At 35.3% G+C, this 27,371-nt stretch overlaps 2 protein-coding genes and 2 long non-coding RNA genes across 6 annotated transcripts in view; 3 read left to right on the plus strand and 1 right to left on the minus strand.

Annotated features, from left to right (window-relative positions):
* The window catches only part of LOC103469815 (myelin and lymphocyte protein-like), an 8,130-nt gene extending 4,223 nt beyond the window's left edge, over positions 1-3,907 (plus strand). Inside the window, exons 2-4 of the mRNA XM_008417769.2 lie at positions 181-348; positions 2,002-2,127; positions 3,089-3,907. Coding sequence (XP_008415991.1) covers positions 181-348; positions 2,002-2,127; positions 3,089-3,163 — 369 coding nt within the window. The 3' untranslated portion in view covers positions 3,164-3,907. The remainder of the gene's footprint in view (positions 1-180; positions 349-2,001; positions 2,128-3,088) is intronic.
* A 2,484-nt stretch (positions 3,908-6,391) lies between these two features.
* On the minus strand, positions 6,392-24,144 carry LOC103469829 (equilibrative nucleoside transporter 2-like). 3 transcript variants are annotated; one of them, XM_017308621.1, is made up of 15 exons: positions 24,026-24,144; positions 22,707-22,782; positions 22,547-22,628; positions 22,287-22,435; positions 22,036-22,175; positions 21,697-21,831; positions 20,787-20,884; positions 20,254-20,329; positions 20,058-20,155; positions 19,814-19,922; positions 19,422-19,507; positions 18,328-18,524; positions 11,015-11,098; positions 7,975-8,155; positions 6,392-7,104 (listed from the first exon to the last, which is right to left on the minus strand). In XM_017308621.1, the coding sequence occupies exons 2-15, from the start codon at positions 22,742-22,744 to the stop codon at positions 6,961-6,963; spliced, it is 1,617 nt and encodes a 538-aa protein (XP_017164110.1). In that variant the 5' UTR covers positions 22,745-22,782; positions 24,026-24,144; the 3' UTR covers positions 6,392-6,960. The 3 variants fall into 3 exon arrangements, with proteins under 3 accessions (XP_017164110.1, XP_008416013.1, XP_008416007.1); XM_008417791.2 differs by lacking the exons at positions 6,392-7,104; positions 7,975-8,155; positions 11,015-11,098 and adding an exon at positions 16,427-16,895 and having other exon boundaries at positions 22,707-22,765; positions 24,026-24,143; XM_008417785.2 differs by lacking the exons at positions 6,392-7,104; positions 7,975-8,155; positions 11,015-11,098 and adding an exon at positions 16,427-16,895 and having other exon boundaries at positions 24,026-24,142.
* Positions 13,012-18,408, plus strand: LOC103469841 (uncharacterized). Its single transcript, XR_534415.2, has 4 exons — positions 13,012-13,529; positions 13,775-13,874; positions 15,143-15,215; positions 18,321-18,408. It is a non-coding gene; the product is annotated as an uncharacterized LOC103469841 (long non-coding RNA).
* On the plus strand, positions 19,402-20,123 carry LOC103469824 (uncharacterized). The gene is made up of 3 exons (XR_534412.2): positions 19,402-19,494; positions 19,806-19,945; positions 20,031-20,123. It is a non-coding gene; the product is annotated as an uncharacterized LOC103469824 (long non-coding RNA).
* Positions 24,145-27,371: the final 3,227 nt, after the last annotated feature.

The raw sequence follows: 27,371 nt of genomic DNA on the forward strand, positions 1-27,371 counted from the left end.
AGTGTTGTGTCCAGTGTTGTATTCAGTGTTGTGTGTTGTGTCCAGCGTTGTGTCCAGTGTTGTGTTCAGTGTTGTGTCCAGTGTTGTGTCCAGTGTTGTGTGTTGTGTCCAGCGTTGTGTTCAGCGTTGTGTTCAGCGTTGTGTCCAGTGTTGTCTGACGTCTCTCCGGCGTGCCTGCAGATCTTTGGAGGCCTGGTGTGGATCCTGGTGGCGTGCACCTACGTGGTACCGCAGAACCCTCAGGCCTGGGTCATGTTTGTCTCAGTCTTCTGCTTCGTCATGACCTTCGTCTGGTTGGTGGTGTTCGCCTGCGGTTCCCACGGCAACTCCAGTGGCTGGGCAGCTGCAGTAAGTTATCACTGGCAGAAAAAACAACACAGCAAACTCTTGTTTTAGTGACTTGTACAAACATAATGCCTACTTTTGGAGAAGTCATCAGCTGGTCAGTCGTTCGTTTCAATCAACATGCTGCAGGCAAAAGCTGCTAGATATTTTGGAGATGTTTCTAAGTACTAAATTACACTAAAAACAATTTTAATTTGTAAAAGTATTCCAACATCTTTTTAAATTTAAAGAAAACTTTTGCTTAAAAAACATTGATGTTGCATTCAACATAAAAACAAAATCTTTGTCTAGATTTTAGTGCAAGTACTTTAGTATACTTTAAATAAGACTAAACTAATTGACAAGTAACTTTTCAGCAAGATATATCGGCTTGTTTTAAGCCAATAGTTTTTTTATATTGATTATTTCACTTTTAACTGAAGATAAATGTCTTGTTATGAGAAGAATAATCTGCCAACTTTTTCATCAATATTTAAGAATTGTTTTCTTACATGTTCATAAATCTTGCTGAAAAGTTAATCGTAAATTAGATTTGTCTTATTTCCACTGTACTATATTTGCAGCAGAAGCCAGATAAAAATACTTTGTGTTTTTGCAGCGTCTAAATCCAGGATATTCACTTAACGGCCACTTAACGCTTCACCTTTTGTATCTGTGGAAAGATGAATTAAGGAAGTTTTGAAAGCAAAATGTAAAAGCAAGTCATAGCTAATAAAGTGGTAGTTATGTGTATTTAGTAGAGATGTGCCGATCAGGTTTTTTCCTGCCGATTCTGATTCCGATCACTCATGAGGCCATCACATAATTATTATTTTTTTAAATCATAAGCACTACAGGTTACATTATGTGGAAAAATGAGCCATGAATTCACCTTAATTTAGACAAAAACTTGTTTTTAATAACTTTTTCCAAGAAAAAAACAAAACAGGCATTCTGCAAATTGTACTGCTATCAATAATACCATCTTTAACAGACTGATAACATATGGAGGCTCTGAAGAGGCTAAATAATGCAAAGAGCCAAAATAAAACCTCTCAACATTGCCAAAAAAATTCAAGTATAAAACTTAACATTCAAAGGCAAATACAGGATCCGTTACAATAAACAATCCAGAGTTACTGAATGAAAACTTCCTAATAGCATGGTGGCTAGCTGATTACTGCTAGCTTTGATTGACTGTTTCTGACTGAGCGGAGTAATTATGCAGAGCAGGGAGGAGATCGATTTTTTTTTTTTAGAGATTATCTGTCTCATGTTAGGACAGCGAAAGTTTTAATACGTATGTAAAATTTATTTTTTTAAGTTAGATAGGCTACTGCAGATTTAAGCAGAGGTTCGGTGTGAGAGTCACTACCAGGTGGAGCAGAAGCGGCGCTCCGTCTGTGAAATATTACTACCTGTAGCGTAGCAGCGGTTCAACAGCAGAACATACACTTTTTCACAGAAATCGGCCGATTATGATCGGTGGCTGATCGATCGGCACACCTCTACCACAGAAAGTGACTTTATTTTATATTGGGTTTTCACAAGCTTTTGGCAGTTGTCAATGTTTTTTTTCTCAAATGTAAACATATAATCACATTTTATGTTTATTAGATTTTCTATAACAAGCATTTCTCTCATTCTGTGCTCTTCTCTTCCATCTTCCTCCATCAGGACTTTATCTATCATCTCATTGCCGTCGTCTTCTACCTCAGCGCCTCAGTTGCTCTGGCTAAAGTCACCATGGACTACAAATCCGATCCCCTCACTAAAGTCTACAAGCTGGATATCTCTGCGGTTGTAAGTACCCTGTATTTATGGAGGGCATTGTGGTGCATCAGCAAAATTAAACTATTTCTGGAAAACTTGACTTGGAAAACGAATGAATGCTGACCAAAGAAAATCTGTTGTACAAGAAACTTGTTCTGGAGTATAGCCTACTTGTTCACCTTTTATTTAATGTGTTCCCGTTGTTGTTAGCTAGCTAACAAGCTAACTAAATGAAGTGCGCAATTCATGTCAGAAAACATACAATTTAAAAAATATATTTTTAATTTTCTAAAAATTAAAAATGTTCATTTTCTAAAAAAAGAAAATATTTTTTAAAATGTTTTCATTTGTTGGTTAGCTTCATTGTTAACTAGCCTCTTAGCCTCGAACCTCTTAGCTAGCTAACAATGATGATAAAAATATGTTTAATTTTCTAGAAATTAAAAATGTAGATTTTTTTAAAGACTGAAAATATATTTTTTAATTTTCTAGAAATTACATTTTTTTTTTAAATGAAAATTTGTGAAAAATATTTTTAAATGTTTTAATTTAAAAAGTGAAATATATATATATATGTAATTAAAATATATATATTTTAATTACATTTTAAAAATATAAACGTTTCTAATATGTTTATATTTTTAAAACTTTCAGCATTTGAATGATAGCACAGAAATAGTGATCTGATCAGTGATAAACATTAGCTTTAAGGATTAGCGTGGATCTTTTGAAGTTCTGTTAAGTTCTGTTATTGGAAACAGTTTCTTTAAATGTAGAAAAACAACAGTGAGTTTGGTGGAAAGTAAATAAATCCTAACTAACAAGCTAAAAAGATTTTATCTTTATCTATATTTTATCATGAATGTTCCTGTTGTTTGAAACGATGTAATTAGCTTAGCATCTACGAAAACAACATCACGATGATACACCATTTTTTTAACTACAGGTGTTAGTAAATCTGAACTGTCTGAACTATTTTTCTTCTTTTCAGGTTTTCTCGTTTGTAGCAACTCTGCTCTACTTCGTCCATACGATACTGTCGGCTATTCGATGGAAATCTTTCTAAACTCCTGACGCAACGTCAGGAGATGTGAAAGGACAGAACTGACTTTTTAATCGCTGAACATGAAACTGTGGCCTGCTGAGATGATGGGAACGCTGGGAGTGATGGAGGCCGCCAGTTTACAGTTTCTGTATGGAAGCTTTGAAGCTGCATCTGGTTTATTGCAGCTTCTCAGCTTGAAGACGAACAACTTGAGCGCTCAGCTGACCCAGATGGCTGGTTCCACAGTTACTTTGATGTGACCATTACTGTAACCCAATTTGTTAAAAATATTTACTTAAAAAAAATTTCCAAAATATTTTAAACTTTTGGTAAAAGTTCCCTAATAGTCAGGTCAAAGTCATACTATGATTCAATTATGAGACTTTTTTTAGAAATATGAGTACATTAACTTGCTTAGTAACTTTTACCTCACTAATATGTTAAATATAAGGTTTAATTTCTACCAGATAGTGCTTTTTACTGCCTAACATGTCAATTAAAAATTCATATATTTACGTTTTCACTCATTTTCTCTAACTAAAACATGATAATTTGAGGATTTTTTATGGTAATAAAGTGCTGTAGTTTGTTTTTTTTAGTATTTTTTATATGCATACTGTTATAGCACTTTTCAATATAACCTTTAAAATGATGTAAATCTGGTGCATATTATAGTATAGTATGGTGACCTTGGGGTTTTTTTTGTTGATTTTTTTGTAACTTAAAATTATAGAGCTCATTTAAAATAAAACTTTTATTTTGAGACTTGTTTTTTTCTCTCCTGTTTCATACTTTAATGTTTAATTTATTTATAGCTTTTTTATACACATTACTTTCACAGAGCTGACATGAATGCATCACCATGCTGAAACTTTTTCTGCTTCCTTCATTTCAGTGAAGGAAACACAAAACAACTGCAGAAGAGACACAAAATGAGACAAGATGTGTTGACATTTGAATATTTCAAAGATATCAGGCGTAACCTGATATTAGTTAAGATATCAGGCGAAACCTGGAAGTGTGGAGAGGTCACGCCCTGCCTAACACTGCAAAAGGTGTTGGTAGGGAACAGCTAGCACGTTCTTAATGAACTGCTTTAACACTCACAGGTACAAGTTCAATTGTTGTTGCTCAAATTGCTCTGATTTTCTCTATTTAGTAAATTAAATCCTGTCAACGTTGGTCTCCACCTGCTCAGAGCTCAGGTTATTTTCACTGGGTAAAATAATGCAGGTGGTTTGACCTGCTGGGTACAAGACTTAACGAATACCCATCCCAAAACTACTACTAATACATGACTGATGATATATAACAGGTTTTTACATGCAGAGGTACCCACCTAAAACGGCCCTACACTGTAAAACATTTGAGCTGTATTTGGTTGTGTCTACTACTTTCTTCTCTTTAAGTCAAATAAATGTATCCAGTTTTAGATTTTGAACCTGAATGTGAGTTTGTGAAAGATAAACTTACAGCAGTAAGCTGTGTTAACTTTTTATTAATTTTATCAAACCTCCAAGAGTTGAACAAACTAGAGTTTTTAGGTTAGCACTTTAAAAATTGAAAGGAGAAAAAGACGGGAGTGGGAACTATTTCCCAGAATGCTTAGCGGCATGTTTCTGTGTCCTGAGATGGAACTGCGTTACATTGACCTGACTCTGGTGTTTTATTAAAGCAAATGTTCATTTCTACCTGACATCAGTTTACCAATCCGCTCCTCTGAAGTTTAACCAGCTTTTCCCACTGAACAGTGAAAGCACCTCAGTGTCCTCTGAGACGAAGATGACCCCCTAAATTGCGCCTGTGTAAACAAACCCACACTCGTGTGGAGCAAGTAATCCAAGTATGATCCCCCCCCACACACACACACACAGACACAGACAGACACACACACAGTGTGCTGATGCAGGCAGGGCTGATGGGAGTGTAAAGCAGGTCGGCGAACTGTGACTGCGATGTATTATGGATGAGAGGAAGACAGGAGGTGATAACAGTGGAGCATCTCCATGAAACTGAAGAAGACGAGGCTGCAGGGCGTCTTCTTCACCCCAATCACAGACATTTTACATGACAATACTTCACAGACTGGGAACTTTATTTATCATTTGGTACTGCATGCTTTTGTTAACACTTGTCTAATTAATTTTTTGAGGGGGAGGGTGTTGAAAAAGGCAAAACTACACATATACTAGAATTAAATTATTCAATAACCAGGGATGCTCCATATGCTTTTTTTTTTTTGGAGGGACAGAACATAAAACAGCAATATTTTATTGTTTAATATATTGACAGAGCAGCAAAGCTCAAAAACACAAAAGCTTACTAAGATTTTATCTAGTTTATCTAGTTTCTATTCCGAATATCTTTGTACGCTTTAAATAATGTCAAATTTGTCAAATTTTATTTATATAGCTCTTTTAAAAACAGGTTTAAAAGTGCACCACAAAAACACAACAGAATAAGTTCATGAGAAGAGAAAGAAAGAAAAAATATAAAAATTATTATAGATTTTATTTATAATGACTCTGACTTGAGATTTCATAGGGTTAAAGCTGTGACGCCATCATCTCCTGGTATTGGTTCAAATACCAATTTAAAAATGCGACATCTGTCTACTGCCGCCTGCTGGCCAAACCGGTGTACTTCCAGTTGATCAGAGCTGGTGAACTTCCAGTTCATGTTAACGTTTCTGTTCCGCCAAGACGCCGCGTTTGGGTCATTGTAGATAGAAAAAAAGGAGCAAATCTCCACCAAAGAACTGCGAAATTTTGAGATCAATTTTGAAATTAATTAAGAGGTTTTGGCAAAAATGAGCATCTTGTTTTTTCTATCTACAACAGCCCAACATGCCGTCGTAATTACGCACCAGTTCCTCTGTTGCACATTTCCTGTTGTGTGCTTTACATCGCAAAGACATGCAGTCTGCAAAACCCTGAAATTTTACATCAGGATGAAAATGTAAAAGACTCTGTTGTAAACTGCAGCACAGTGAAAAACAGAAAAGTAAAAAAATATATATGTATATTATTATTCAATTCAACATTTAATTTTCTGTTTTGTTCAGTTTGTTGCATGTTCAAAAAAGAGACCTAGCAGCTCAGAACACCATCAGAAGTTACTGAAGACCGATGAAGTAAATGTTGAAGCAGAAACACATTGTTTCAGTGTACATGCATTACATGGAAAGTTTAATTATTGTTTAAAAAATAAACAGAATATATTATAATAATACTTTATCCACTCAGAAACAGACATTTAATCATTTATTTATTTTACAAAACTTAAAAAGGCATGACACACATTAAAATCTGTGCAAAGAATGACAATTTTCACCCGAATCTCCTATAATGCAACATCAAAACTAACTTTATAGTGCAATTGCATGAAATAAAACAAAGAGCTTACATTTTAAAAGTAAAGAAATCTAATTTGGTAGTGAATAATTGGATTGAGGTAATAAACCCAACAGTGTCTTCAGTCAAGTTTCAGTTTAATTTGTAGTCTGAAAGTATGTCGTGTTCATGAACTATGATTGAATAAAACATAAAATAATAATGTTTGTAGCCAAAGTTGAACGTAAAATAATTTTAAAAAGCAATGAAACTGTAATTTTCAGAGAAAACATGAGCTAATTATTATTTTTTTCAAATAAAAATGGGATTGAAGTGAGTAGTGATGATGAATTTCAAAACTAAAAAACTATATCAACAAAGTATCTCAAAAGTAGAACAACTTTAAACACATACTATAAAAGCATTTTTGAATAAATAGAAACGTCTGTGATCTTCTGAAGTGTAAAAATCTAAAAGTCTTTTGTTTTAGGCAAGTTTTGTGATTTTTAAGCTGCCTTTGATCCACAGAGTGTCGACGTGGCTGAGCGGCAGAACTCTGTGCTGAAAGCTGAACAGCTGCTGTCCGTCCACAAACACCCGAAATCTGCCGTGTTCGCAGTGGATCTCAATCTGCAAACAGAACAACAGGTTCAGTTCCAGCATCAACAATCCACTCAGAACAGTCTCATATATCTTATCTTGTTTTTTTGAGTCTGTGTGCTCCAGTTACCAAATAATCAGTCACTAACTCATTTCACAATTATTTCAATAAGTGATGCATCTGATTAATCGTTGAAACTCAGGAAAAACTGCCACCTGCTAATCTGATGATTTTAAATATCCAATCTACAGAAATAATTTGGGCAAAAATTAGGATTATTTACACATTTATTAAAAGTAGGATTCTGTTTATCATGTTGTCTTTTTATCGCTACAATATTTGAACTGTGTGTTACAAAGTTTTTCTTTATTTAACTTTTACAAAATATGTTTTTGCAGATTTGTTGAAGCCGTCACCATGTTGTGACAGTTTAATATGAAACAGATAATCTGTGGAAAAATTGATTTCAGAGAAACTCTGCACCGGTTCCACTCAAAAACAACCAATCAGGGCCAGGAAGAGGGACTTGGTGCTGTCAATCACCCTCATGTGCATGCTGCTCAATGTGCATTCCAGAAAAACCATTTACCTGTCATCATCGGTGGCCAAGCTAACTAACCTGAGCATTCATCACATGCTCCGTTGTGGTGAACCAGAGAGAAAGGAGGAGGGTGTGAGCAGCACATACACAAAGTTGATTGACAGCACTCCTCGCTCTGATTGGTTGTTTCTAGTTAGCACTGGGGGAAGGCATTGAAGATCAATCTTTTCACAGATTCTCATGTTACAACATGGTCACAGATTGAACAAATATGTAAAAAAGCTTTTATGAAAGTTACAAAATGTCCGCCACAAGTACTGCAAAAGAAAGCGTCGGGTTTCTGCAGAGATTCTGGTACCTTGAAGGGCTGATCTTTGATAAAAGGGAAAAAAGGAACCGCTCTCTCCACTTCGCCCCAGGATCCCGACACGCAGGCTCTCCGCAGAACCTGCCGGTCTTTAAACCGAACGCAGAGCTCCAGCGCCACATTAGCTGGCGGCTCCCTGGACCCGCGGCCGCAAGTCAGAGCGACGTAGAACCTGGAGAGAAGAAGAAGTACGGCGGCCATTAAGCAGATCGAATATCTAATCCCACTGACAATAATTCAGTAGATTTACGCCTGCAGAGGAGGTGAAGTGTTTTAATATGAACATTTGGTTTTAATTCAATCCTGCACTGTAAAACATTCAAGCTGTATTTAGTTGTTTCTACTGTCTTCTGCTCTTTAAGTCAAATAAATTTATCCAGTTTTAGATTTTGAACCTAAATGTGAGTTTGTGAAAGATAAACTTAAAGTTAAACTTTTTTATTAATTTGGTTAAACGTCCAAGAGTTGAATAAACGAGAGTTTTTAGGTTAGCACTTAAAAAAGACGGGAGTGGGAACTATTTCCCAGAATGCTTAGCGGCATGTTTCTGCATCCTGAGATGGAAGTGCGTTACATTGACCTGACTCTGGTGTTTTATTAAGGAAAATGTTTATTTTAAAGCCTGAGGATAAAGTCCTGATCACACTAAATGTTTCTGAGCTGAATTCATTGTGATGTTTAATAAAATTCATCATCAGATCAGAAATTTTGTTCATGCAATTTGAAAGAAGTAGTTATTTTAACTTGATATTGTGAGTAAAACAATAGAGAAATGTGGTTATTTAACCAGGTGAGGACAATTTTTTTCTTGCATTTTGTGAAATAATTATTTGGTTTAATTTGCAGCATGAAATTAAAACTTACAATTCAACATTAATGAACTTAAAAAACAATGTTTAGACAACTTGTCTCTTGTTGTTAAATCAACTTCATGAACTTTAATTTCCGAGTTAAAATCAAAACCATTTTCTTGTTTAGTAAAATTACATTTCATTTAACTTGGATTTTCATTTTCAAGTTAAACCAACTTCAAATGTTTTACAGTGTGACAAGAAAATTTGGTCTGTTTTAAACTTCCTTTTTATAGTAAAAGTACATAAAACTACCGATTCATGCAGAGGCTCTTTACACCTCTACTACCAATTAAACAAAAAGTTCTACACATTAAAAGCATCTAAAAGAAAACTAGTTACTATCAAACATACAAAGTTTAAACAACCAGATTTTTACCGGTCTGGACTCGGATCCACAAGCCCAACCACGATCACCTTCTTCCCTGGCTGCAGCCCGCCGGAGATTTGACCTCTGAAAGGAACTTCCTGGAAACACAAAACGTTTCCATGGCAACAGAGAGACAATTTACGATGCTTTAAAATGAAGTTTGCATCTCTTTGGACTGGGCGTGGGACTTCAAGGCATTAAATCAGCAATTATTTATCAATTATAAAGGGAAATTAAATTAACAATATAATAGTTTTAATAATTTTTTAAAATTATGTTTCAATGAAACGTGTTGGTGTGGATCAAATGTCTTTAAGAGAGATTTGAACTAGAAATTAAATTAATTAAATTCAGGCTGATTTTGTCAAAGAGACCAGCAGAAAAAAAAAACACATTTACAGATTTATCTTTAATTCATCTTAGCTTTTGATAAAACAGCAAATTTTTCACAATATCGTCAGAATCTCACATTAAAAAAACTATCAGGTCTAGAAAGTCTTAGGTAAATAAAATGTTAGATGGCTCAAAAGGCAAGCTCTGCTATACGGATGGGTATTTATTTAGTGTATCATTTATAACAGTCACAATGAATTCCAACTGTTTAAAACTCCTCAAAACTTTCCGTATTGTTGGAGTTGCTGTTTTTACTGTCCTCCATCATTAAATAAATGTGAAATTGTGACTAAATGCCATTACTGTGTGGAGTTTAGTGATAAAAGTCACGCCTCTTTTGTGAATAAGTTTTGGTGTCCTAAAGATAAATGGGAATGATTTTCAAAAGCAGTATTTGTATTTGTGGGTCTGTGATTGCTGAGCTCCTAAAAGAGAGAGAAACAGTTCTTATTTATCGTTACCAAAACAGTACCGAACAAATATTGTGATTAAACGTCCATATCACCTCTAACATGCACTGTAATGTACTAAGTTGATAACCAACACACTGTATTAGTCATCAACCATTAATAATCGGTTTAAAAGAAGCTGAGGTTTTCACATTTTGTCGACCAGGTGATATTTAAGTGTGTTAAAACAATGCCAAGAAGGAAAAGTATCAACAATAAGCTCAGAGAAACAATCATTATAAACACAAAATCTTACCTAGCATTTTTTTTTCACATTTCTAATACAAATATCTTGAAATAAGACAAAACAAACTTACAAGTAAATTTACAGTAAGATACATAGCCTTGTTTTAAGTAAATAATTCCTTATTATTGATAGAAATGTACTTGTTTCATTGGCAGATTATTTCACTTATAAAAGGACATTTTTCCTTGTTATAAGTTAATTTATCTGCCACTGGAACAAGCACTTTTTTGTCAATGATAAGAAATGATTTACTTAAAACAAGGCTCTATAGCTTGCTTAAAAATATATTTTTAAATTAGTTTGTCATATTTCAAGTGTACTAATAAATTTACACTAGAAATTAGACCAAAATTGATTGGCAAGATTTTGTGCTTTTGCAGTGTAGTATTTTTGTCTATCAATATGAACTTAAAACAAGCTTGCATTTCTTGCTGAAAGAATATGTGTAAGTTAGTTTTGTCTTATTTCAAGTGAACTGAGCTATTTGTGCTAGAAACTTAACCAAAAATACTTGGGACGATTTTGTGTTTTTGCAGTGTAAACTGATGTATTATGAAAGGAAAAAAATCTATGATTAAATATTCTTTCAGAACATAACTCTTTATGAAGAAGTTACTTTTTAGAGATTATTTGTCTCCTGGTTTTACATGTGTTGCTTTAATTATTAATTATTATTATTATTATTATTATTATTATTATTATTATTATTATTATTATTTACCAGTTTTCTTTCAGCTTCTCCATCCGGACATCGAGATGCCAATTTGTTCTGATCCGTCTCAGGTCTCTGTGGTAAACTCCATTTCTGAAAGAAAATTTAAAAATGCATCATAACTTTTCTGGGCTTCTTTGTATTTAATTACACATATGTGTGGCGAAAACATTTTTAATCTGCTTTTGCGTATCGGGTACTAAGTTCACAAAGTGACGTAACAAGCCCGGTCCTGTGACTGCCATGTGCCGAACTGCAGAGAAGCAGGAAGTTTGATTACATTGGCATAGAATTCAAAATAAAAGCTATTAGACTCAACTTTGTTAGAGATTTATTTTGCTTTTATTTAGAATCTAATCTACATTTTCAGCTTTGGTAACAAGAGGAAAGACATTTAAAAATATTTTATAATGTATTTAAAGATCTTCAGTCTTCAGTGTAGATTTTGTCTGTTACATCTGAGGAAAAATGTAAAACAACAAAACAAAACACTGGGAATATGAACAGAGTTGGGTAGGAACAAGTTACATTTATTTGAGTAGCATTATAGAAAAAAATACTTGTAGGAGTATTTTTACTACGCTGTCCTTTTTACTTTTATTTGAGTAATTTTATTATGAAGTATCGTAGGGATGCACCAATATGGAAAATTGGGCCGATATTGATATCCAATGCAGTGGATACAGCTGTTATGGACGATAACCAATATTTACCAATATCATGTATGTAATTATCTACCGTTTCAACACCTTTGGAAACAGAAACAAATATTGTTTGTTAATATCGGCCCGGTTTCATCTACCAAACCGATCCCAATATGTTAAAAAATAATCTGCTGATACCGATTTTAGTGTCGATATATCGTGCACCACTAATCTCTACTCTTACTTTAGTAAAACTTCTGGATTTTCTACTGAGTGCAAAACAAACATGTTTTAGCCAAACATTCACCAGACACAAACCTGAAGTTTTTGTTAGTTTCATAAGTATTTTTATTGAAAGAAATTAATTTGGAAAAAAAAAATACTTTGCCTGATTTTTGTTTTTGTTTTATAATGACGTTTTTTATACGAATTATTGCAATTTTGATCTATAAAATAACAAAATTTCCACATAACTTTATATTTTTTAAACATTAAATGACTGGTAATTTGATTAATTAGACAGAACTTGAGTAGACTTTTTACAAAATTCTTTTCTTACTCTTACTTGCTTATTCCTACTTTTAACTTGAGTAAAACTATGTTAAAGTAGTGCTACTCTTACTTGAGTAATATTTCCGGATACTTTACCCTCCTCTGGTATGTTAATGTAGAACCAGCAGACGGTATTAAAATAATTAGTTTTGCACAGAGCTGTTTAGAGGACATACATGGTGTAGTGGCAGGKAAAGCGATTCTCAGGCAGTTGCAGGAGCATCCAACAGTCAGCTTCCTCATTTCACAGCATTACGAGCCTTGAAGGAGTTTGATCGCGGTCGCATTTTGTGTTTGCGTGAAAGTGGTGGAATTTTCTCGACTGAATGATGAAGTTATGATCCGATCACTTTGTTGTTGTGACCAACCGTCAGGTGCTTCAGCGACTGCCTGCTACAGTACATTCACCGTGCAAACAGCTGGTGTCCTCCGATGCCTGTTCTCTTTGGGAATAACACAACTTGTGTAAAAAAATGGCATTAAAAATCCTTCTAGGTGTTTTTTGTTTGTTTTTGTTTGTATTGGTTTTATCAGTGAGTGTTTTTAATATTCACTGACAAGGAAATCTCATTAATGTCAACAATTTGGAGAATCCAGGACTCTTTTATCGACAATGTCATGAAATTAATTTGACCGCTTTCAAATCTTGTGAGACACAATTGCCTTTAACTAGACCGCTATTTTTTTCTCCAATATATTTACTGAGTTTATGAAAATATGAAACGGAAACTTTACATTCAAATAAATAGAGGGTATAAAATTCAGCTGCAAAATAATAATAATAATATAAATATACAGATAAATAAATAATAGATCATTATTTTTAATGTTAGTGGTTTAAAATGCGCTTTTCTAACCTGCAAAGTTAAAACGAAGCTTTTATTTTGATAGTTTTCAAAAGGATCTTTTGCATATTCTTGAGGACTTGATGCTATAGGAACAAAAACAGGTTCACATCGCTTTAGAAAACTCAAACTAAGTTAAAAGTTCAAACATTACCTGCCACCAGAGAACTCCAGCTGCATTCACAAAACTGAAGAAAGTGTTTTAGAGACTTTTTTTTTTTTTAAAGTTCTGGTTAATTGTTAACTTGTCAGGTGTGCAAACTTACCTTCCTGCCCTGCGCTGTCACCCTGTGTGATTCAGCCATTTTCATCTGCAGGAAGCAAACAGCAGAGCAATAAGCTGCAGCTCCAGTTTGACTGGCTGTGACGTCGCTTAGGTCTGAATCAACACTGACGGAAAGCTTGAACCTGCCTGATTTGACCCTCCAGCTCACACAGCGCAGCTCTGGTGATCAGCTGCCCCCACATGCCTTTCTCTGCCAGGTCAGTAAGAAATGCGCTCATTGTCAGGCGCTAACTCCTCCTCGGGCTCCCGCAAAAGAAGTTTCACAACTTCATTTGTTTCTCAGATTCATAAAAAAAAAAAAGAGGCTAGATGATCCACAGGCAGCGGATAAAAACAAAACTCAAACCTTTGATTAAAAGTATAATCAAGGGGCATGAATCTTCTGCCCATTTTGAGCTCTTGAAAATGAGGTTCTAGTGTTTTTTCTTTTTTCCTGATATAGTTACAGCTGGGAGGAAGGACCTGCGATTACGCTCCTTTGTGCACCAACGATGCAGCAGTCTGACACTAATTCTTGGGATAAGAATCAATGTAACGTCTATGTGAGTCTTCATTTGTTTATTAATTTTTGTAAAGGTAAAACTAGACACAAACACATTTTTTCTCATTGTCTGAAGTTAAATTCGACCAAAATTTTCTTGTTTTGGCTTAGTTAGAATTATCAGTTATTGGTGAGAAATTTGTGGGAAAAGATTTGACTCATTCTGACCAAATGTACATTTTTGAATTTGAGAAAAGTAGCAAAAAAAAAAAAAGAAAAAAGTCTCTAGAAAATATTCTCGATAAGCTTCTGGCATTTAGCAAGTAGAAATAATTTAGGTAATTCTAAACTAAAACAAGAAAAGTTTGGACATTTTCAAATTCAAACGGTGAGAAATGCAAATATCTGGTTTCATGAAGACCAAAACAAATAAAAAATAAGAACATGTAAGTTTCACTTTTGCAAAAAAAAAACAACAACAAAAAAGTTGTGTTTAAAACAACACAACTTTTGGATTTACAGATGAAAACATTTCAGCTGCTGCTTAATAAACAGCAAAAACACTAAGTAGACCAGCAAATGAAAGACTTTAATACTGAAAAAGTAAAAACGATTGCTATCTTTTATGGTCGTATAAAAGTAAGTGGTTAAATTCATTCAAGTTATGTATGATATATATATATTTTTCTTATTATTCTAAATTTGGAGAGCTTTAAATATAACCATTTACTTGCTATTAAACATTTTCTTGAGGATCTTACCCCTCATCCTCACGGCTGGAGCATCTTGTGAAAACTCAAATTGTCTATTTACAAGTATTTACTCTGCTATACGGCAAGAACTAAAACTGCTTTAAACATGAAGATTTCTGTTCCTAAAGCAGCAAACTCATCTACAGACTATAATTAATTAATCTACAGTTACTCTTCAGTCAGGTTTTAAGATTTATCTAGTCAAAAACTGCAAGCAATAAATCATTTTCTCAGTACTTGATACTGAACTAAATTCACCTTAAAACTTTACTAAACTTTCAGAGGGGTTTGAGGAAACGGCACAACTGGATCTGCACACTAAACTCAGCAATCTGCTGTCATTTCAATGGAAAGTAAATAATATATGTAGCAATCATGTCAGCAGGAATATTAAGAAATCTGATAAGAACTTGTTTAAAAACAAGCGGGATTTACGTCCCAGAATTACTCACCAAATGTGCAGCTGGGCGGGAAATGGAAGGAAATTCTCTCCTAATTGTGGTAGAAAGGCTTCACTTGGTGCGATTTAGTGAAAGTCAGAAGCGCTCTCTGAATTTTCTCTTTTTATTTTCCACAGAGTGGAAGAATGGGAGGAAGCCAGAGGTCTGCTGGCTGAAGGAAAGGGCCGAGCCTCTGGGAGAGGAAACACAGTCAGTGGAGGCAAAGTGCTGCTCAGATGGAACGGCGACAACTAAACGTGATCCTAGAACTGCGCTGCTCGTTTGGGCAACATGGTGGAGTTGCTCTGTTTAGTTAGTTGTTTCTGTCGCCTTACGCTTAGCGTGTTCGGACAATTGTTCTCTCTGGTTTTGGATGCTGTGCAAATGAAAGGATGTTTGGTCTTACTTTCTTTTTCTTCAACAACAAAGTCAGAAAAGTAATTAAGCAAAAACTGTGGTAAAAAATGTGCATATTTTAAATGCACATTTTGCATTTAAGATAAAAAAAACCATCCTTTAATTATGTTCTACCCAAAATTCCTCTTTTAGCATTTTTAATTTCACCTTGTTCAATTTAAGTAAAAAAAAAAAATATAAATATATATAAGCACCTTCCTTTCTATCCAATAATTAATCAGTTAATCAAAAAAACAAACTAATTTTAGAAGTAGGTTTTTAGCTGCAAATGCGTCCTTTGCAACAAATAATCAAGCTCACACTAATGTTCTTGAATTTTTGACAATAAAATGTGTATTTTCTAAGGGAATTTAATTATTTGTCTACCTCCATCTTTTAATCTAATTTTAATATTGTATAAAAAGGCTAAAGTACCAGTTTTATTTAATTTGTCAATTATTAAAATAATCTTTAGTTACAGCCTTACGTCTAAATAAAAAACAAGATGAAAACTACATGAATATGATGGACAAATTAAGAATTACAAGCGATGGCATCAACACAATTAATTATAAAGGGAACAGGATTCTAAAAGGGCAGAAAATCTCACCACTAGGTGGCGCCTTTACTCCACTCAAGCTCAAACCAACAAGACAATCAGCGCTCACCACAATTTAGCGCCATAACATGTTAATATTCAGCAACAAACGTGATTCTCTATCACGCTACCAATTTATGTTTATATTTTAATTGAGGAAGTACAAAAAAACCCACAAAGAACATTGTATATAAGATTAAAAATGACAAAAACTACTTGAGATCGTGTACAAACCAATTTAATCAGTTGCACAAAACATAGTCCATAAATATATATGACATATATATAACATTACAAAAAACCCCATAGAAAACATAAATAAGTTCTTCGTAAAAAATAAATGTAGACGTTGAAACAATAAATTCCCTTAACACAAAAATCCCTTTAAAACATCAATTCAGTGCATCAAAATATAATGTATATATAAATATGTAGGAAAAAAAGTCTACAAATTAAAAAAGCCTGATTTAGACTGTTGTTCTTTGATAGAAAACAATTCTTTTTTTATTAGCTGCGAATTACAGTCACACCATGTTACCAGCAGGGGGCGATTGTGAGTAGTAAGAAGTACTTTCATTTTAATTATTTGTATGGTAAATACAAAACTTTAAAAGTAAGAAATGTTTAAAGTTAAACATTTATTTAAAAAATGGTATAAAAAGTGATAATTCAAGAACGTTACAGTCATATAAAAAGCAATATGTACATATAAAGCAAACATGAGCAAAGAGGAAAACAAGTCCTGATCCAAGTGCTTTATGTCGGGTCTCTAAGTGGACTTTGTCTAAACCAGATTTCCCAGTAGGAATGAGAACGAGGCTCCCACAGCCAGACCCAGAACGAGGAAGAAGGTCATCAGAGAGCCGGCCGTCTCACAGTCTCTGCTCCTCACCAACCTGCAGGAAATAAACTATGAGAGCCACCAAACCCGATATGAAGCTGACTGAGCTTTAACCATCAGCTTGGTCGCTTTCAATGTTGATTATTTTCATGTTGTACAGCAGGTGGCGCTGGTCATCTGGCAAATTTGGTTCCAAACAAGCGAAACATCAAAATATTTGATGAATGATTCAACAGCTCTGTAGTTTAGATGGAAACGGAAATCTAGTTTTTGTTTTTGTGCTGAATGTTTGATCGATTACTGAAGACAGGGCCGGTTTTACAAGGATGTGGGGCCCGGGGCTGGAGGGGAGCCAGTTTTGGTGCCATATTTACTACAGAAAAATTATCTTCACTGCTGAAAATTACAAATACATTTATATTTAACGTATTAGTTGCAAGGAAAACCAGAAAACTTGCTAACTGGAAGATTAATACCTAAACACCAACTACAAAGTCTTAAAAAAAGGCAATAAAAAATAAAAATAAACTACATAAACAATGCTAAGCCCGCCAGGCTCATAATGCACTGCAGGAACCCAGAGTTATTTATTTATATTCTGTCAAATTGAATCACATAACTACAAAAGCACAAAATCTTACCAAGTATTTTTGGTTTAGTTTCTAGTGCAAACAAATTATTACACTTGAAATAAGACAAAATTAACTTACAAATAATTTTTCAACAAGATGTATAAACTCGTTTTAAGTCAATAATTCATGAAAAAGTTCCAGTTTTATTGGCAGATTATTTAATTAAAAGCATGGGAGAAAATATCTTGGTATGTTTTCTATTTCACCAACTAGTGAAAAAGTAAACTAGCCTAAAACGTAGACCCTTTACATGATGGTCGTAAAGAGAGAGGTGGTTGGAGCTCTTTGAGTTTCCCATCATGTCCACCGTCATGTCTCATAAATATCTCTAAACCTCCGTATCCGTCCTTGTTGTAAGCAAGAGAAAAATCTGGAGAAAAGTTTGGTCACATCCGTAGGAAGTGTGTTTTGAAAAGTGTCTGATTTTCCAACCTTACCTTTCCAAGATCTTCCCAGCTACATTTAGATATTTATATCATACATTTAATATAATTTTTGCTTAAATCTAAACTTCAAAATAACAAACTTATGCCACAGATATCATTTGAAACGCTTTATTCAATTTACTGCAGTAGAAATTGTTGCATCTGTATTATTTTTACTCACGGTTATGATAAGAGAATCTCATAGCAGCCGGTGGTTTGTAGTTAGTTTGAGAGTTTGTTGGATAAAGGAAGCTGATTTAAGTTTCATCTAACAGAACAGAGATTGGAGCTACGCAGCATTCTGTTTAAAACATCAAGATTACTTAAATGTTTAGAAAGCCATCCATAAAAATGAAGTGAGGTTTTAGTTTTTACAGCCATCAGAAGACTGAGAGAGTCTAATGTTTCCTGGTTCTGGTTTAGTACTCACTGTGGAGCGTAGGCCATGCAGAGGGTCGCCAGGTAGCCGTTGGAGAAGGAGAACAGAGCCATGATGACAACAAAGGCGCTGTCGTGTCTGAAGAGGACGGTGAGCTTCGAGTTGGGAATGTTGCACATCATGAGCAGAGGGATGAAGACGAGACGGGACAGAACGGCGACGGGAAACAGACGGCTCTGTTTGGACGGCTGCACAAACATCAGCAGAGGCGGTCAGAAATCAGGTCCAAACTTTAAAGCTCATTGACCTTGAACAGGTTAGGATGCGTCTGTGCTAACCTACACAAAACATGCTTACCACATTTTTTGAATAAAATTGTTCTTAGATAAGGTTTTAGTCTGATCAGTTCTGAATATTTGAGCACTTTTCAGAATGAGCTAAATCCAAATATGCTGCTCCCGGTCACGCCCCCAACTCAACGTTTACACTTGCACATGAAAATGGCTGCAAACTGATGCACAATTTTACAACCGTACATCTTTGAAAAGCAGAAGTAGAGCCTCCTGCACAAACAACAAGAATGCAGCATGTAGTTGCTGGATGGTAAGTCAACAACTAAACAATTGTCTTTTTCAGCAGAAAAATGTCTACAGTAGTAAAACCAAAGCAGTAAAACCAGCTGGAACTCTGCTTTGGTTGCTAGGTAACAGGGCTGCACTTCCCTGGGGTTGCTAGGTAACGGGCAGTGCATGCTGATTTGTGACGTTACATTCCAAAGGTTTTTGAAACTGCTCTTTTTCCAGACACCAAAAAACATCAACTTATTGCCAAAAAACAGGCTGGGTGTTTTTTTGTTTTTTTTTAAGTATATAAAAATGTGCAAAATGTAAAATTTTCCCTTTAGCTTATGCAAAAAAGTACTTTTTAAATTCAAAATACAAGTTGTGGCTAAACTTCTCGTCTTGCTTTTTAATTTTATGATTTTAACTGGAAAGATGGATAATTTAAATTCATTTAATCAGAAATTTCACAAAAATCTTCTTTAAAAAGCTCAGTACAATGAAGAAAATCCAGTTATCCTTTAAGTTGTTGAAGGTTTGACTTTAGAAGCGAGGAATGTTCTGGTAGCGTGTCTGCAGACTCACCCACTGAAAGAGAGACGGGGCGCTGCGGCCGGCCAAATCCATGATGTTAAAAACAAGAATGCAGCAGACACAGGTAAACACTTTGTCTGAAAGACACAGAAAACAGACCAGGATAAGTACAAATCAGCATTAAAACATAACATTTGTTTTCATTGCTTAAAAATAGTAATTTAATTACATATTAAAACTACACAAATAGAAAATGCATTATTCTACTTTATATCATAAAAAATAAAAACATTAAATAATAACTATTGGCTCCATTATCAGGCAAATGAACGACAAATGTGATTTTCTTTTTCTCTCTGAAATGTCTATTTTTATTTACAGGGTTTAAAAATAAATGGATGAGACATAAAATAATGCGTTTTGCTGCCTTGTCAGAGTCTCACCCCAGTCAGCGTTCTTCGTGTAAACCGTCTTCACTCGGACTGTGATGACCGGAAACACCGACAGCGTGACGGCGAACACCAACGTCACACACAGAGCCATCGGCCAGATCTGTCAGACAACAACAACAGACTGTAAGATGAGAAAGAAAAGCAGGTTTGTCTCATCTTTAGCTGGATCCGACTTTATTTTTACGTCTTTAACCGTCTCTCATCACAGAGAAAACAACTGTGAGGATTAATTTACCTTCTTAAAGACGGCAAAGACAGAAGAGCGTTCGTCACTCTCCTCTGGGACTCCTCTCGCCTCCAGGTCTTTTACGTTCCCATTTAAGGATATTTTGTCTTCAAAAATAAGAGAAAAAAAAAGTCAAAGATTACCGAAATCCTTAATTACATTAAATCAGCTGATGTAACTTTAAGTTATGCTACATAAAACCAACCTGTGTTGCTGAGGAGCTTATTGGACGTGTCCAGTTTGACAGCCTGATTTCTGTTCAGATAATAATGAGCAAATTCCTGCAGGACAAACCAACAACATCAGGAGGCTGAACAGATGGAAAAATACACCATTTCACACATAAACAGCTCTGGATTATCATTGAAAACCTCCTTGTTATTCACCAAATCTTGATCTCTGAACTCTTCCTGAGTTAAAACATTAGTATTGTTGATTCTAAATGCACATTAACTTGTTTTCTTTTCATTTGAGGTCTGAAAACACTGCATGTTTTTTGTTATTTTGATCATTTCTCATTTTCTGCAAATAAATACAAAATGTTTGCTTATAATTTCAGAGGCATGTTGTCAGAAGTTCATAGAATAGAAGAACAAAGTTCATTTCACTCAAACATAAACCTATAAAGAGTAAAATCAGAAAAACTGATCTCTGGTCTCTTATTATTTTATGTTTTCTATAACTACCAGGCTTCCTGATTAAGTAATATTTATTTAGATCTGGAGACTCTCAGCTCACCAGGTGAGGCAGCAGCAGGTAGCAGAGTAAAGCCCCTAATGTGGCCAAACATGGAGTGACAAAGTATCCCAAGGCAGCTGATTTTGGGTCACTTTTACCTGCAGAGAAACAGATTTTTAAGTTTACTGTAGGACCAGTCTCTTCTCTTATTTACTCAAAACAATCATCTACATCTTGCTAAAAAGTTACTTGTAAGTTAGTTTTGTTTTATTTCAAGTGTACCAAGATATTTGCACTAGAAACTAGACAAAATTGTTTTGTAAGGTTTTGTGTTTTTGCAGTTTAACACCTCTGTCTGTCTGATTAATCTGGAAATAGCAAAATGATCCATGATGAGCTTGATAAACAGTTGTGGACTCTTATAACACCGATAAATATAACTAGACATGCATGAAGAAATCAGACAACTTTCACTTGAGAGGCGATTACTTGTTCAGGAACTGAATGCAGAGAACCAATCTTGCTCTGGGAAATAGTAGTTGCTACGCTTGTTTTATCTACTGTACTTTCCTTTTCTTCTTAAGTGTCGACAAAGGGATTTAGTGAGTGGACGCTATGTAAAATTTCTTTGAAAATCAATAAAGATACAACTGAAAAAACAGTCTGATTTAGATAATGTAAAGGGGTGTAATAGCCAATATTATAGAAGAACAGAAACTGTTTATTGTAACTGTAATAATGAAGGTGCTGGGTGTGCTGTGGTGGTGCAGAGGTTAAGCACAACCCACATATGGAGGCCTTAGTCCTCGACACGGCTGTCGCAGGTTCGATTCCCAACCTGGCGACCTTTGCTGCATGTCTTCCCCTCCTCTCATTACCCATTTTCCTGTCAATTCACTATCAAATAAAGGCCACTGGAGCCAATAAAACCTTAACAAATAAATAATACAGGTGTTTGTAAGGTTCTTACTCATGATGGAGCACAGCATGGCGACGCCAGCGAAGATCCCAGCAAGTCCCTGACCGCTCATGAACACGGTGCTGTAACGAGGAGGAAACAGGCCGACCATCCCGAAGAGGCTGCCCTGCAGCACCGCACTGAACACTGCACACACACATCAACACACAAAGGTTAAAACAATCAGATCGAGCGTCACGAAACGACAGCAGCACCAAAGCGCTCCTTAAAATATTCCACATCCAAGCAGATATTTTATGTCACCCGTTTCGACAATCCAACGTTTCCTCGAGAACAAAATCGAAAGGTTCTGCATTCTGAAACCAGAGGATTTAACGTTCAGGAACGTACCGTTGAAGAACCAAATGGTTGCCATGGTGACCGAAAAGAAGTTGTCGGGCTGCATGTCGACCTGGACCAGGCCGGCAGTGAGGGCGAAGAGGAGGAAGATGACGACCAGGCTGAAGGCCACGCGGAGACGCTCCTTCACCCTGCAGGGGCCAGAGGAAGAGTTTCATGAAATAATGCCAGATCACTAAAACACCAAGCGAAAAACGAGACGAATGAGAAACGATGCAAATTTCAGCTGCAGCTGCCCTCACCACTGATAGAGCAACGAGTTGAGCAGAGTGAAGAGGAGCAGAGGAAGCTGGGAGAGCAAAACCATCCAGCTGTCGTAGTTGTACTTTCTCTGCACCGGGCCTGATGTACCGTTGGAGGAGACGCTCTCATTCAGCCGCATGTTGAAGTACTTGAAGACAGAAAAACAAAAAAGAATCGTTTAAATGCTTCATGTCAAAATGCATTTACAAAGACAGCAGACAATTAAAGGATTTTTATATATCCATATGTAAACAAAAACCTGTGAGGCGGTGATGAAGAAGTTCCAGGGCAGCAGACTTTCCAGACCGAGAATGAAGATGATGATGGCAACAATCTGACCACTGAGTATATATAAAAAAAACATAAGTGTTTTACTCAAAGTTTATTAATCTACAAAAGCAACAAGAGGCCAAACTCACCGATCAGAAGGTGAACTCTGCTTCTTTTCATTCCACATTTTGCTACTTCTGTCGCTCCTCTGCAAACAGGCAAATCCTAAGTAAGATATTAAAGTGTATTTAGAGAACAGTAGCTCATTATAGATCTTTCACTCATAAAAAACAATCATAATTTCGCAATTTGACAGTATGTTGCCCCAAAATCAACTATATTTAATTTACAATATGTTACAAATCAATAAAGGGAAGTACATCAGCTAATTTTGCACCTGATCGGTTCTTATATTGGTGACAACTTTAAATTGAATTTTTCTTTCCTCTGTTCATTAAAGGAATCAAAACCAAAACTTCTCATTTTTCTTGAATCCATGTGTTTTCAGGACAAATCTAGTGTTTATTCTAAGGACCAAAGGTTATAAGGAAATGAAAGCATCCGTTAATGTTTTCATTTTTTGTTGAAGTAAAAACTTCTCCAATCAACCTGCAGCATTTTTTTCCTTCCTTAGTAGTAAAAGTTTGAAATATTTAATATCTGAAAACTAAAAAGCGGCACACTAACTCCATTTTACAAAAGAGAATGCAGTGGTCATGCAAATGTTTTATGCCTTCTAGGTAACATAAAAAAAGGCATTTCTTCATGATAATTCGTCATAAAACCTTGATTCAGTAATATTTTAAATGTATCTTACATAAATTAATTCTGTATAGCTGAAATGGGTTTGATTATTGTAAAATGCATTGATGTGTTTATTGAAAATCTGGCGGCAATGACGAACACCATGTAATTATTCCGGTTTTCTACCACGGTTTCCAGTCAGAGCTAAATAAAGTCCATCGATTGCAGGAGGATCATTTGTTTTTATGAATTCACATTGTCACTACAAAATATAATATGGCGCTAAATTTCAGTTACATTTTGCCACCTTAAGGAAGTACTGACTCATCTCCACATGGTGCTGAATGTCTATATTCTAAGTGACAGATATTTACTTTCTATCAGAAAGAAGTAAAAACTCCCTGTCTGAAATAAAGTACGTTTTCTGATAACCAGACAAGTGTATTTTCTTTTAATAGCAAAGTAAATAATTAATAAATGTAGTCTTAAAGCATAATCCAAGTATATCTGAATTAGACTCTAAGCCTCTTTAGACATGCAAATACTTTTTTATTGTAATTAAACTGAGTATTTTACTTTTAGTCAACATTTTTACTTAACTTTATGAACATTTATGCTTCAATTGTGGCGCTAAAAAGAGTCCACCTTTTGGGAGACCATTTCTAATACCTGAAAAAAATCATTTTAACAGACAACAGCACAGATAAATACAGAGAAATCTCACCTGAGGATGACCTTTCCGACGTCTAGGATAACTAACCCTGGATGACTGAACCGCGGGGAGGCTTGTCAGATCTAACAGTTTCCCACATTTTTAGGTGGCGGGTTTTATTTTAAAAATTAAAAAAAAAAAAAAAAAAAAAACCCGCCACGGAGCGGCGGGTCAGTTTGCAGCAGCGACGTCATTCTCCAGATTTCTTCTTCTTCCTCTTTTGATTTTTATTGGCGGCTGGCATTCAACTTGAGGTGCATTTACCGCCACCTACCAGACTGGAGTGTGGTCATCAGAGATCTCAGAGGGAATTTAACACACCTCAATGATGTGTACGATGTGCAAATTCACATCTTAACACGCTCGTTAAATACATGTATGAATGCATGAGCATGCACTGGCATACACACACATACTTACACATATTCTAAATACGATGAATTAACCCAGTGTTATTTAAGAACCTAAATAAGAGATTTCTAACATAATTTGATTTATTACCTAAAAGATTGATCGTAGACAGTCCTATATTCTTTCTGCTTAGTAATGACTTTAAAAGCTGACGTTCCTCTGAGTATTTATCACATTCTAACAAGACATGCTCCACTGTTTCCACCTGGCTGCAATAATTACAAGCCCCAGTCTCATGCTTTCCTATTTTAAAGAGAGAACTATTAAGCCCAGAATGCCCAATTCTAAGTCGAGTCACTCATAACTACTTCTTCTCTCCGCCTTCCACTCAAACAATTACTACCTCCCACACTCTTTTGAATTGCATATAGTTGTCTCCCATTATCATGGTTATCCCATTGATCCTGCCAAATCTAAATCATTTCTTTTTGAATAATTGATTTACCCTCACTTTTACTCTAAGGAATATTCAAATGAACAATTTCTGATTTCAAGGCCTGCTTAGCTAGAATATCTACTTCCTCATTTCCTTCTATACCTGCATGTGCAGGAATCCAGACAAATTGAACCAAGCATTTATTGTTATGTAGATGAACTAATTATTGGAATATTCTTAATATTAAATCTAATCTGCAAGATTTGCTAGATTTTATACTTAATAATGCTGCTTGACTATCTGATGCTATAATAAATGTACTTACTTCCCTAATATCATTATCAAACAACCATTCTAAGGCTAATATAATGACTGATAATTCAACTTTAAAAACAGCTAAATGATCAGCTGTTCTTCTCTTAATCAAGACTTTCTGGTGTGGGATATTAACTGCTGCCCAGTTCTACCACTATTTGGATATTTAGATCCATCTGTATGTATAACTATGTTGTCTTTATATCTTTCAAAATATCTATCGACTACAACCCATTCTGGAGTCTTTCCCTTTTTAAGAATTTCCCTCAATTGAAGATCAACTTCTGGAGAAATAAATAACCATGGTGGATTTTCAGAATGAGGAACTGTAACACTATACTGGAGCATAGTTAAACCAAGATGTTTTGCCTTTATGTCCCCAATCCATCCAAAACTATCACAATTTAATTTATGATGTTCCCAACAGTCCTTCAGCACCATCTTAGCTGGATGATCATATTTATGTCCTTGTAGGTTCACCCAGTACATATACATTAGTTTCAACCTTCTTAATCTTAAAGGAAACTCACCAGTTTCTACTTGTAGAGCAGCTAAAGATGATGTTCTGAAAGCTCCACAATAAATTCTCAATCCTTGTGTTTGCTCACTATCAAGTTTTCTCAAATGACCTTCAGCAGCTTCCATAAATGCTATACACCCATAATCCAGAGAAGAACTGATAAACTCCCAACAGTGCACTTCTTGAAGCTCCCCATTCCTGTCCACAGACACCTCAACAAATTATTCACTTTTTTACATTTATTTTGAACTGATTCTATCTGATGTTTCCAAGTTAAACTTTCATCAAAGATGACACCTAAAAACGTCAGTTTTCACTTGTTCAAGCTTTTGTTTATAAAGGTTCAACTTAACTTCCTTTTGCCTTCTATAAAAACAAATAACTTGAGTCTTTGCAATTGACATCCTAAATCCCCATTTATCAGCCCAACCTTCCACTTTCAAAATGGCATCCTGCATCTTTTTCTGCAAATATACCAGATGATGTCCCCGCACCCATAGAGTACCGTCATCTGCAAATAAAGATTTGCCTATACTACTATCTATCTCATCAAAAATATCATTAATCATAATATTAAAAAGAATTGGGCTACACACACTGCCTTGTGGAGCACCATTCTCAACAGAATACCTAGTAGAGAAATTTGCCCCAACCGGAACTTCTATTTCTCTACCAAACAAAAAACCCAAAACCCAATTATAAATCTTACCTCCTATACCAAGTTTCCYTAATTTAATCAATAATCCTTCTTTCCATAACATATCATAAGCCTTTTCTATATCAAAGAACACATCTATCAGTAACTCTTTATTAGCTTGAGCTTTTCTTATCTCTGACTCTAAACACAGAACTGGATCCATCGTACTTCTCCCTTTACGAAAACCACTCTGAAATGGACAGAATTTATTTTTACTCTCGATAAAATATGAAAGCCTATCTGTAACAATCCTCTCCATTATTTTCCCTAATTGAGAGGTAAGAGCTATAGGTCTATAATTTGACGGGTCAGTTGCAGTTTTACCTGGTTTTAATATGGGAATTATAACTGACTGTTTCCATTCTGCAGGAATACTCCCAGTCATCCAAATCAAATTAAACCATTTTAAAATAACAGTAAGAGATGAATATTTAAAATGTTTGAGCATTGTATAACACACTCCATCCTTCCCTGGAGTTGATTGCTTAGCATTAATAATGTTTTCTAACTCATACATAGTAAAAGGCATTTCTAAATCCTAATTTGAAACTACTCTCTTAGTAGTAACTTCTGGATTTTCATCCAATAAATTTTCTTTATTACTTTTCATATCCATCCATCCATTTTCTTGCACCCTTGGTGGGGTCGGGAGGGGTGCTGGTGCCCATCTCCAGCTAACTGGCAACCTGGATAGGTTGCCAGTCTGTCGCAGGGCAACACAGAGACAAAACAACCACACACACACACACACACACACACACACACACACACACACACACACACACACACACACCTAGGGGTAATTTGGAGAGGCCAATTAACCAGAGTACCCAGAGAAAACCCACGCATGCACAAGGAGAACATGCAAACTCCATGCAGAAAGACCCAGGCTGGGAATCGAACCCAGAACCTTCTTGCTGCAAGGCAACAGCTCTACCAACTGCGCCACTGTGCAGCCCTTACTTTTCATATCTTCGGATAAATTTTCTGAACTATGCACCTTAATTAACGTTTCTGCTAATAACTCTGCCTTTTCTTT

This window comes from Poecilia reticulata, linkage group LG1, assembly GCF_000633615.1.
Source record: "Poecilia reticulata strain Guanapo linkage group LG1, Guppy_female_1.0+MT, whole genome shotgun sequence".
Lineage (NCBI taxonomy): Eukaryota > Metazoa > Chordata > Actinopteri > Cyprinodontiformes > Poeciliidae > Poecilia > Poecilia reticulata.

Bases quoted from the DNA above. Each gene is read 5' to 3' on its own strand.
- LOC103469829 (XM_017308621.1), bottom strand. From the start codon at position 22,744: ATGTGGAATGAAAAGAAGCAGAGTTCACCTTCTGATCG. The intron at 18,525-19,421 runs GTGAGTCTGCAG...ATGTTTGTGCAG, and splicing joins CCCCGTCTCTCTTTCAGTGG to CCGTCCAAACAGAGCCGTCT. The intron at 11,099-18,327 runs GTGAGTACTAAA...ATTTTCTTTCAG, and splicing joins TGCATGGCCTACGCTCCACA to AAATGGAGTTTACCACAGAG.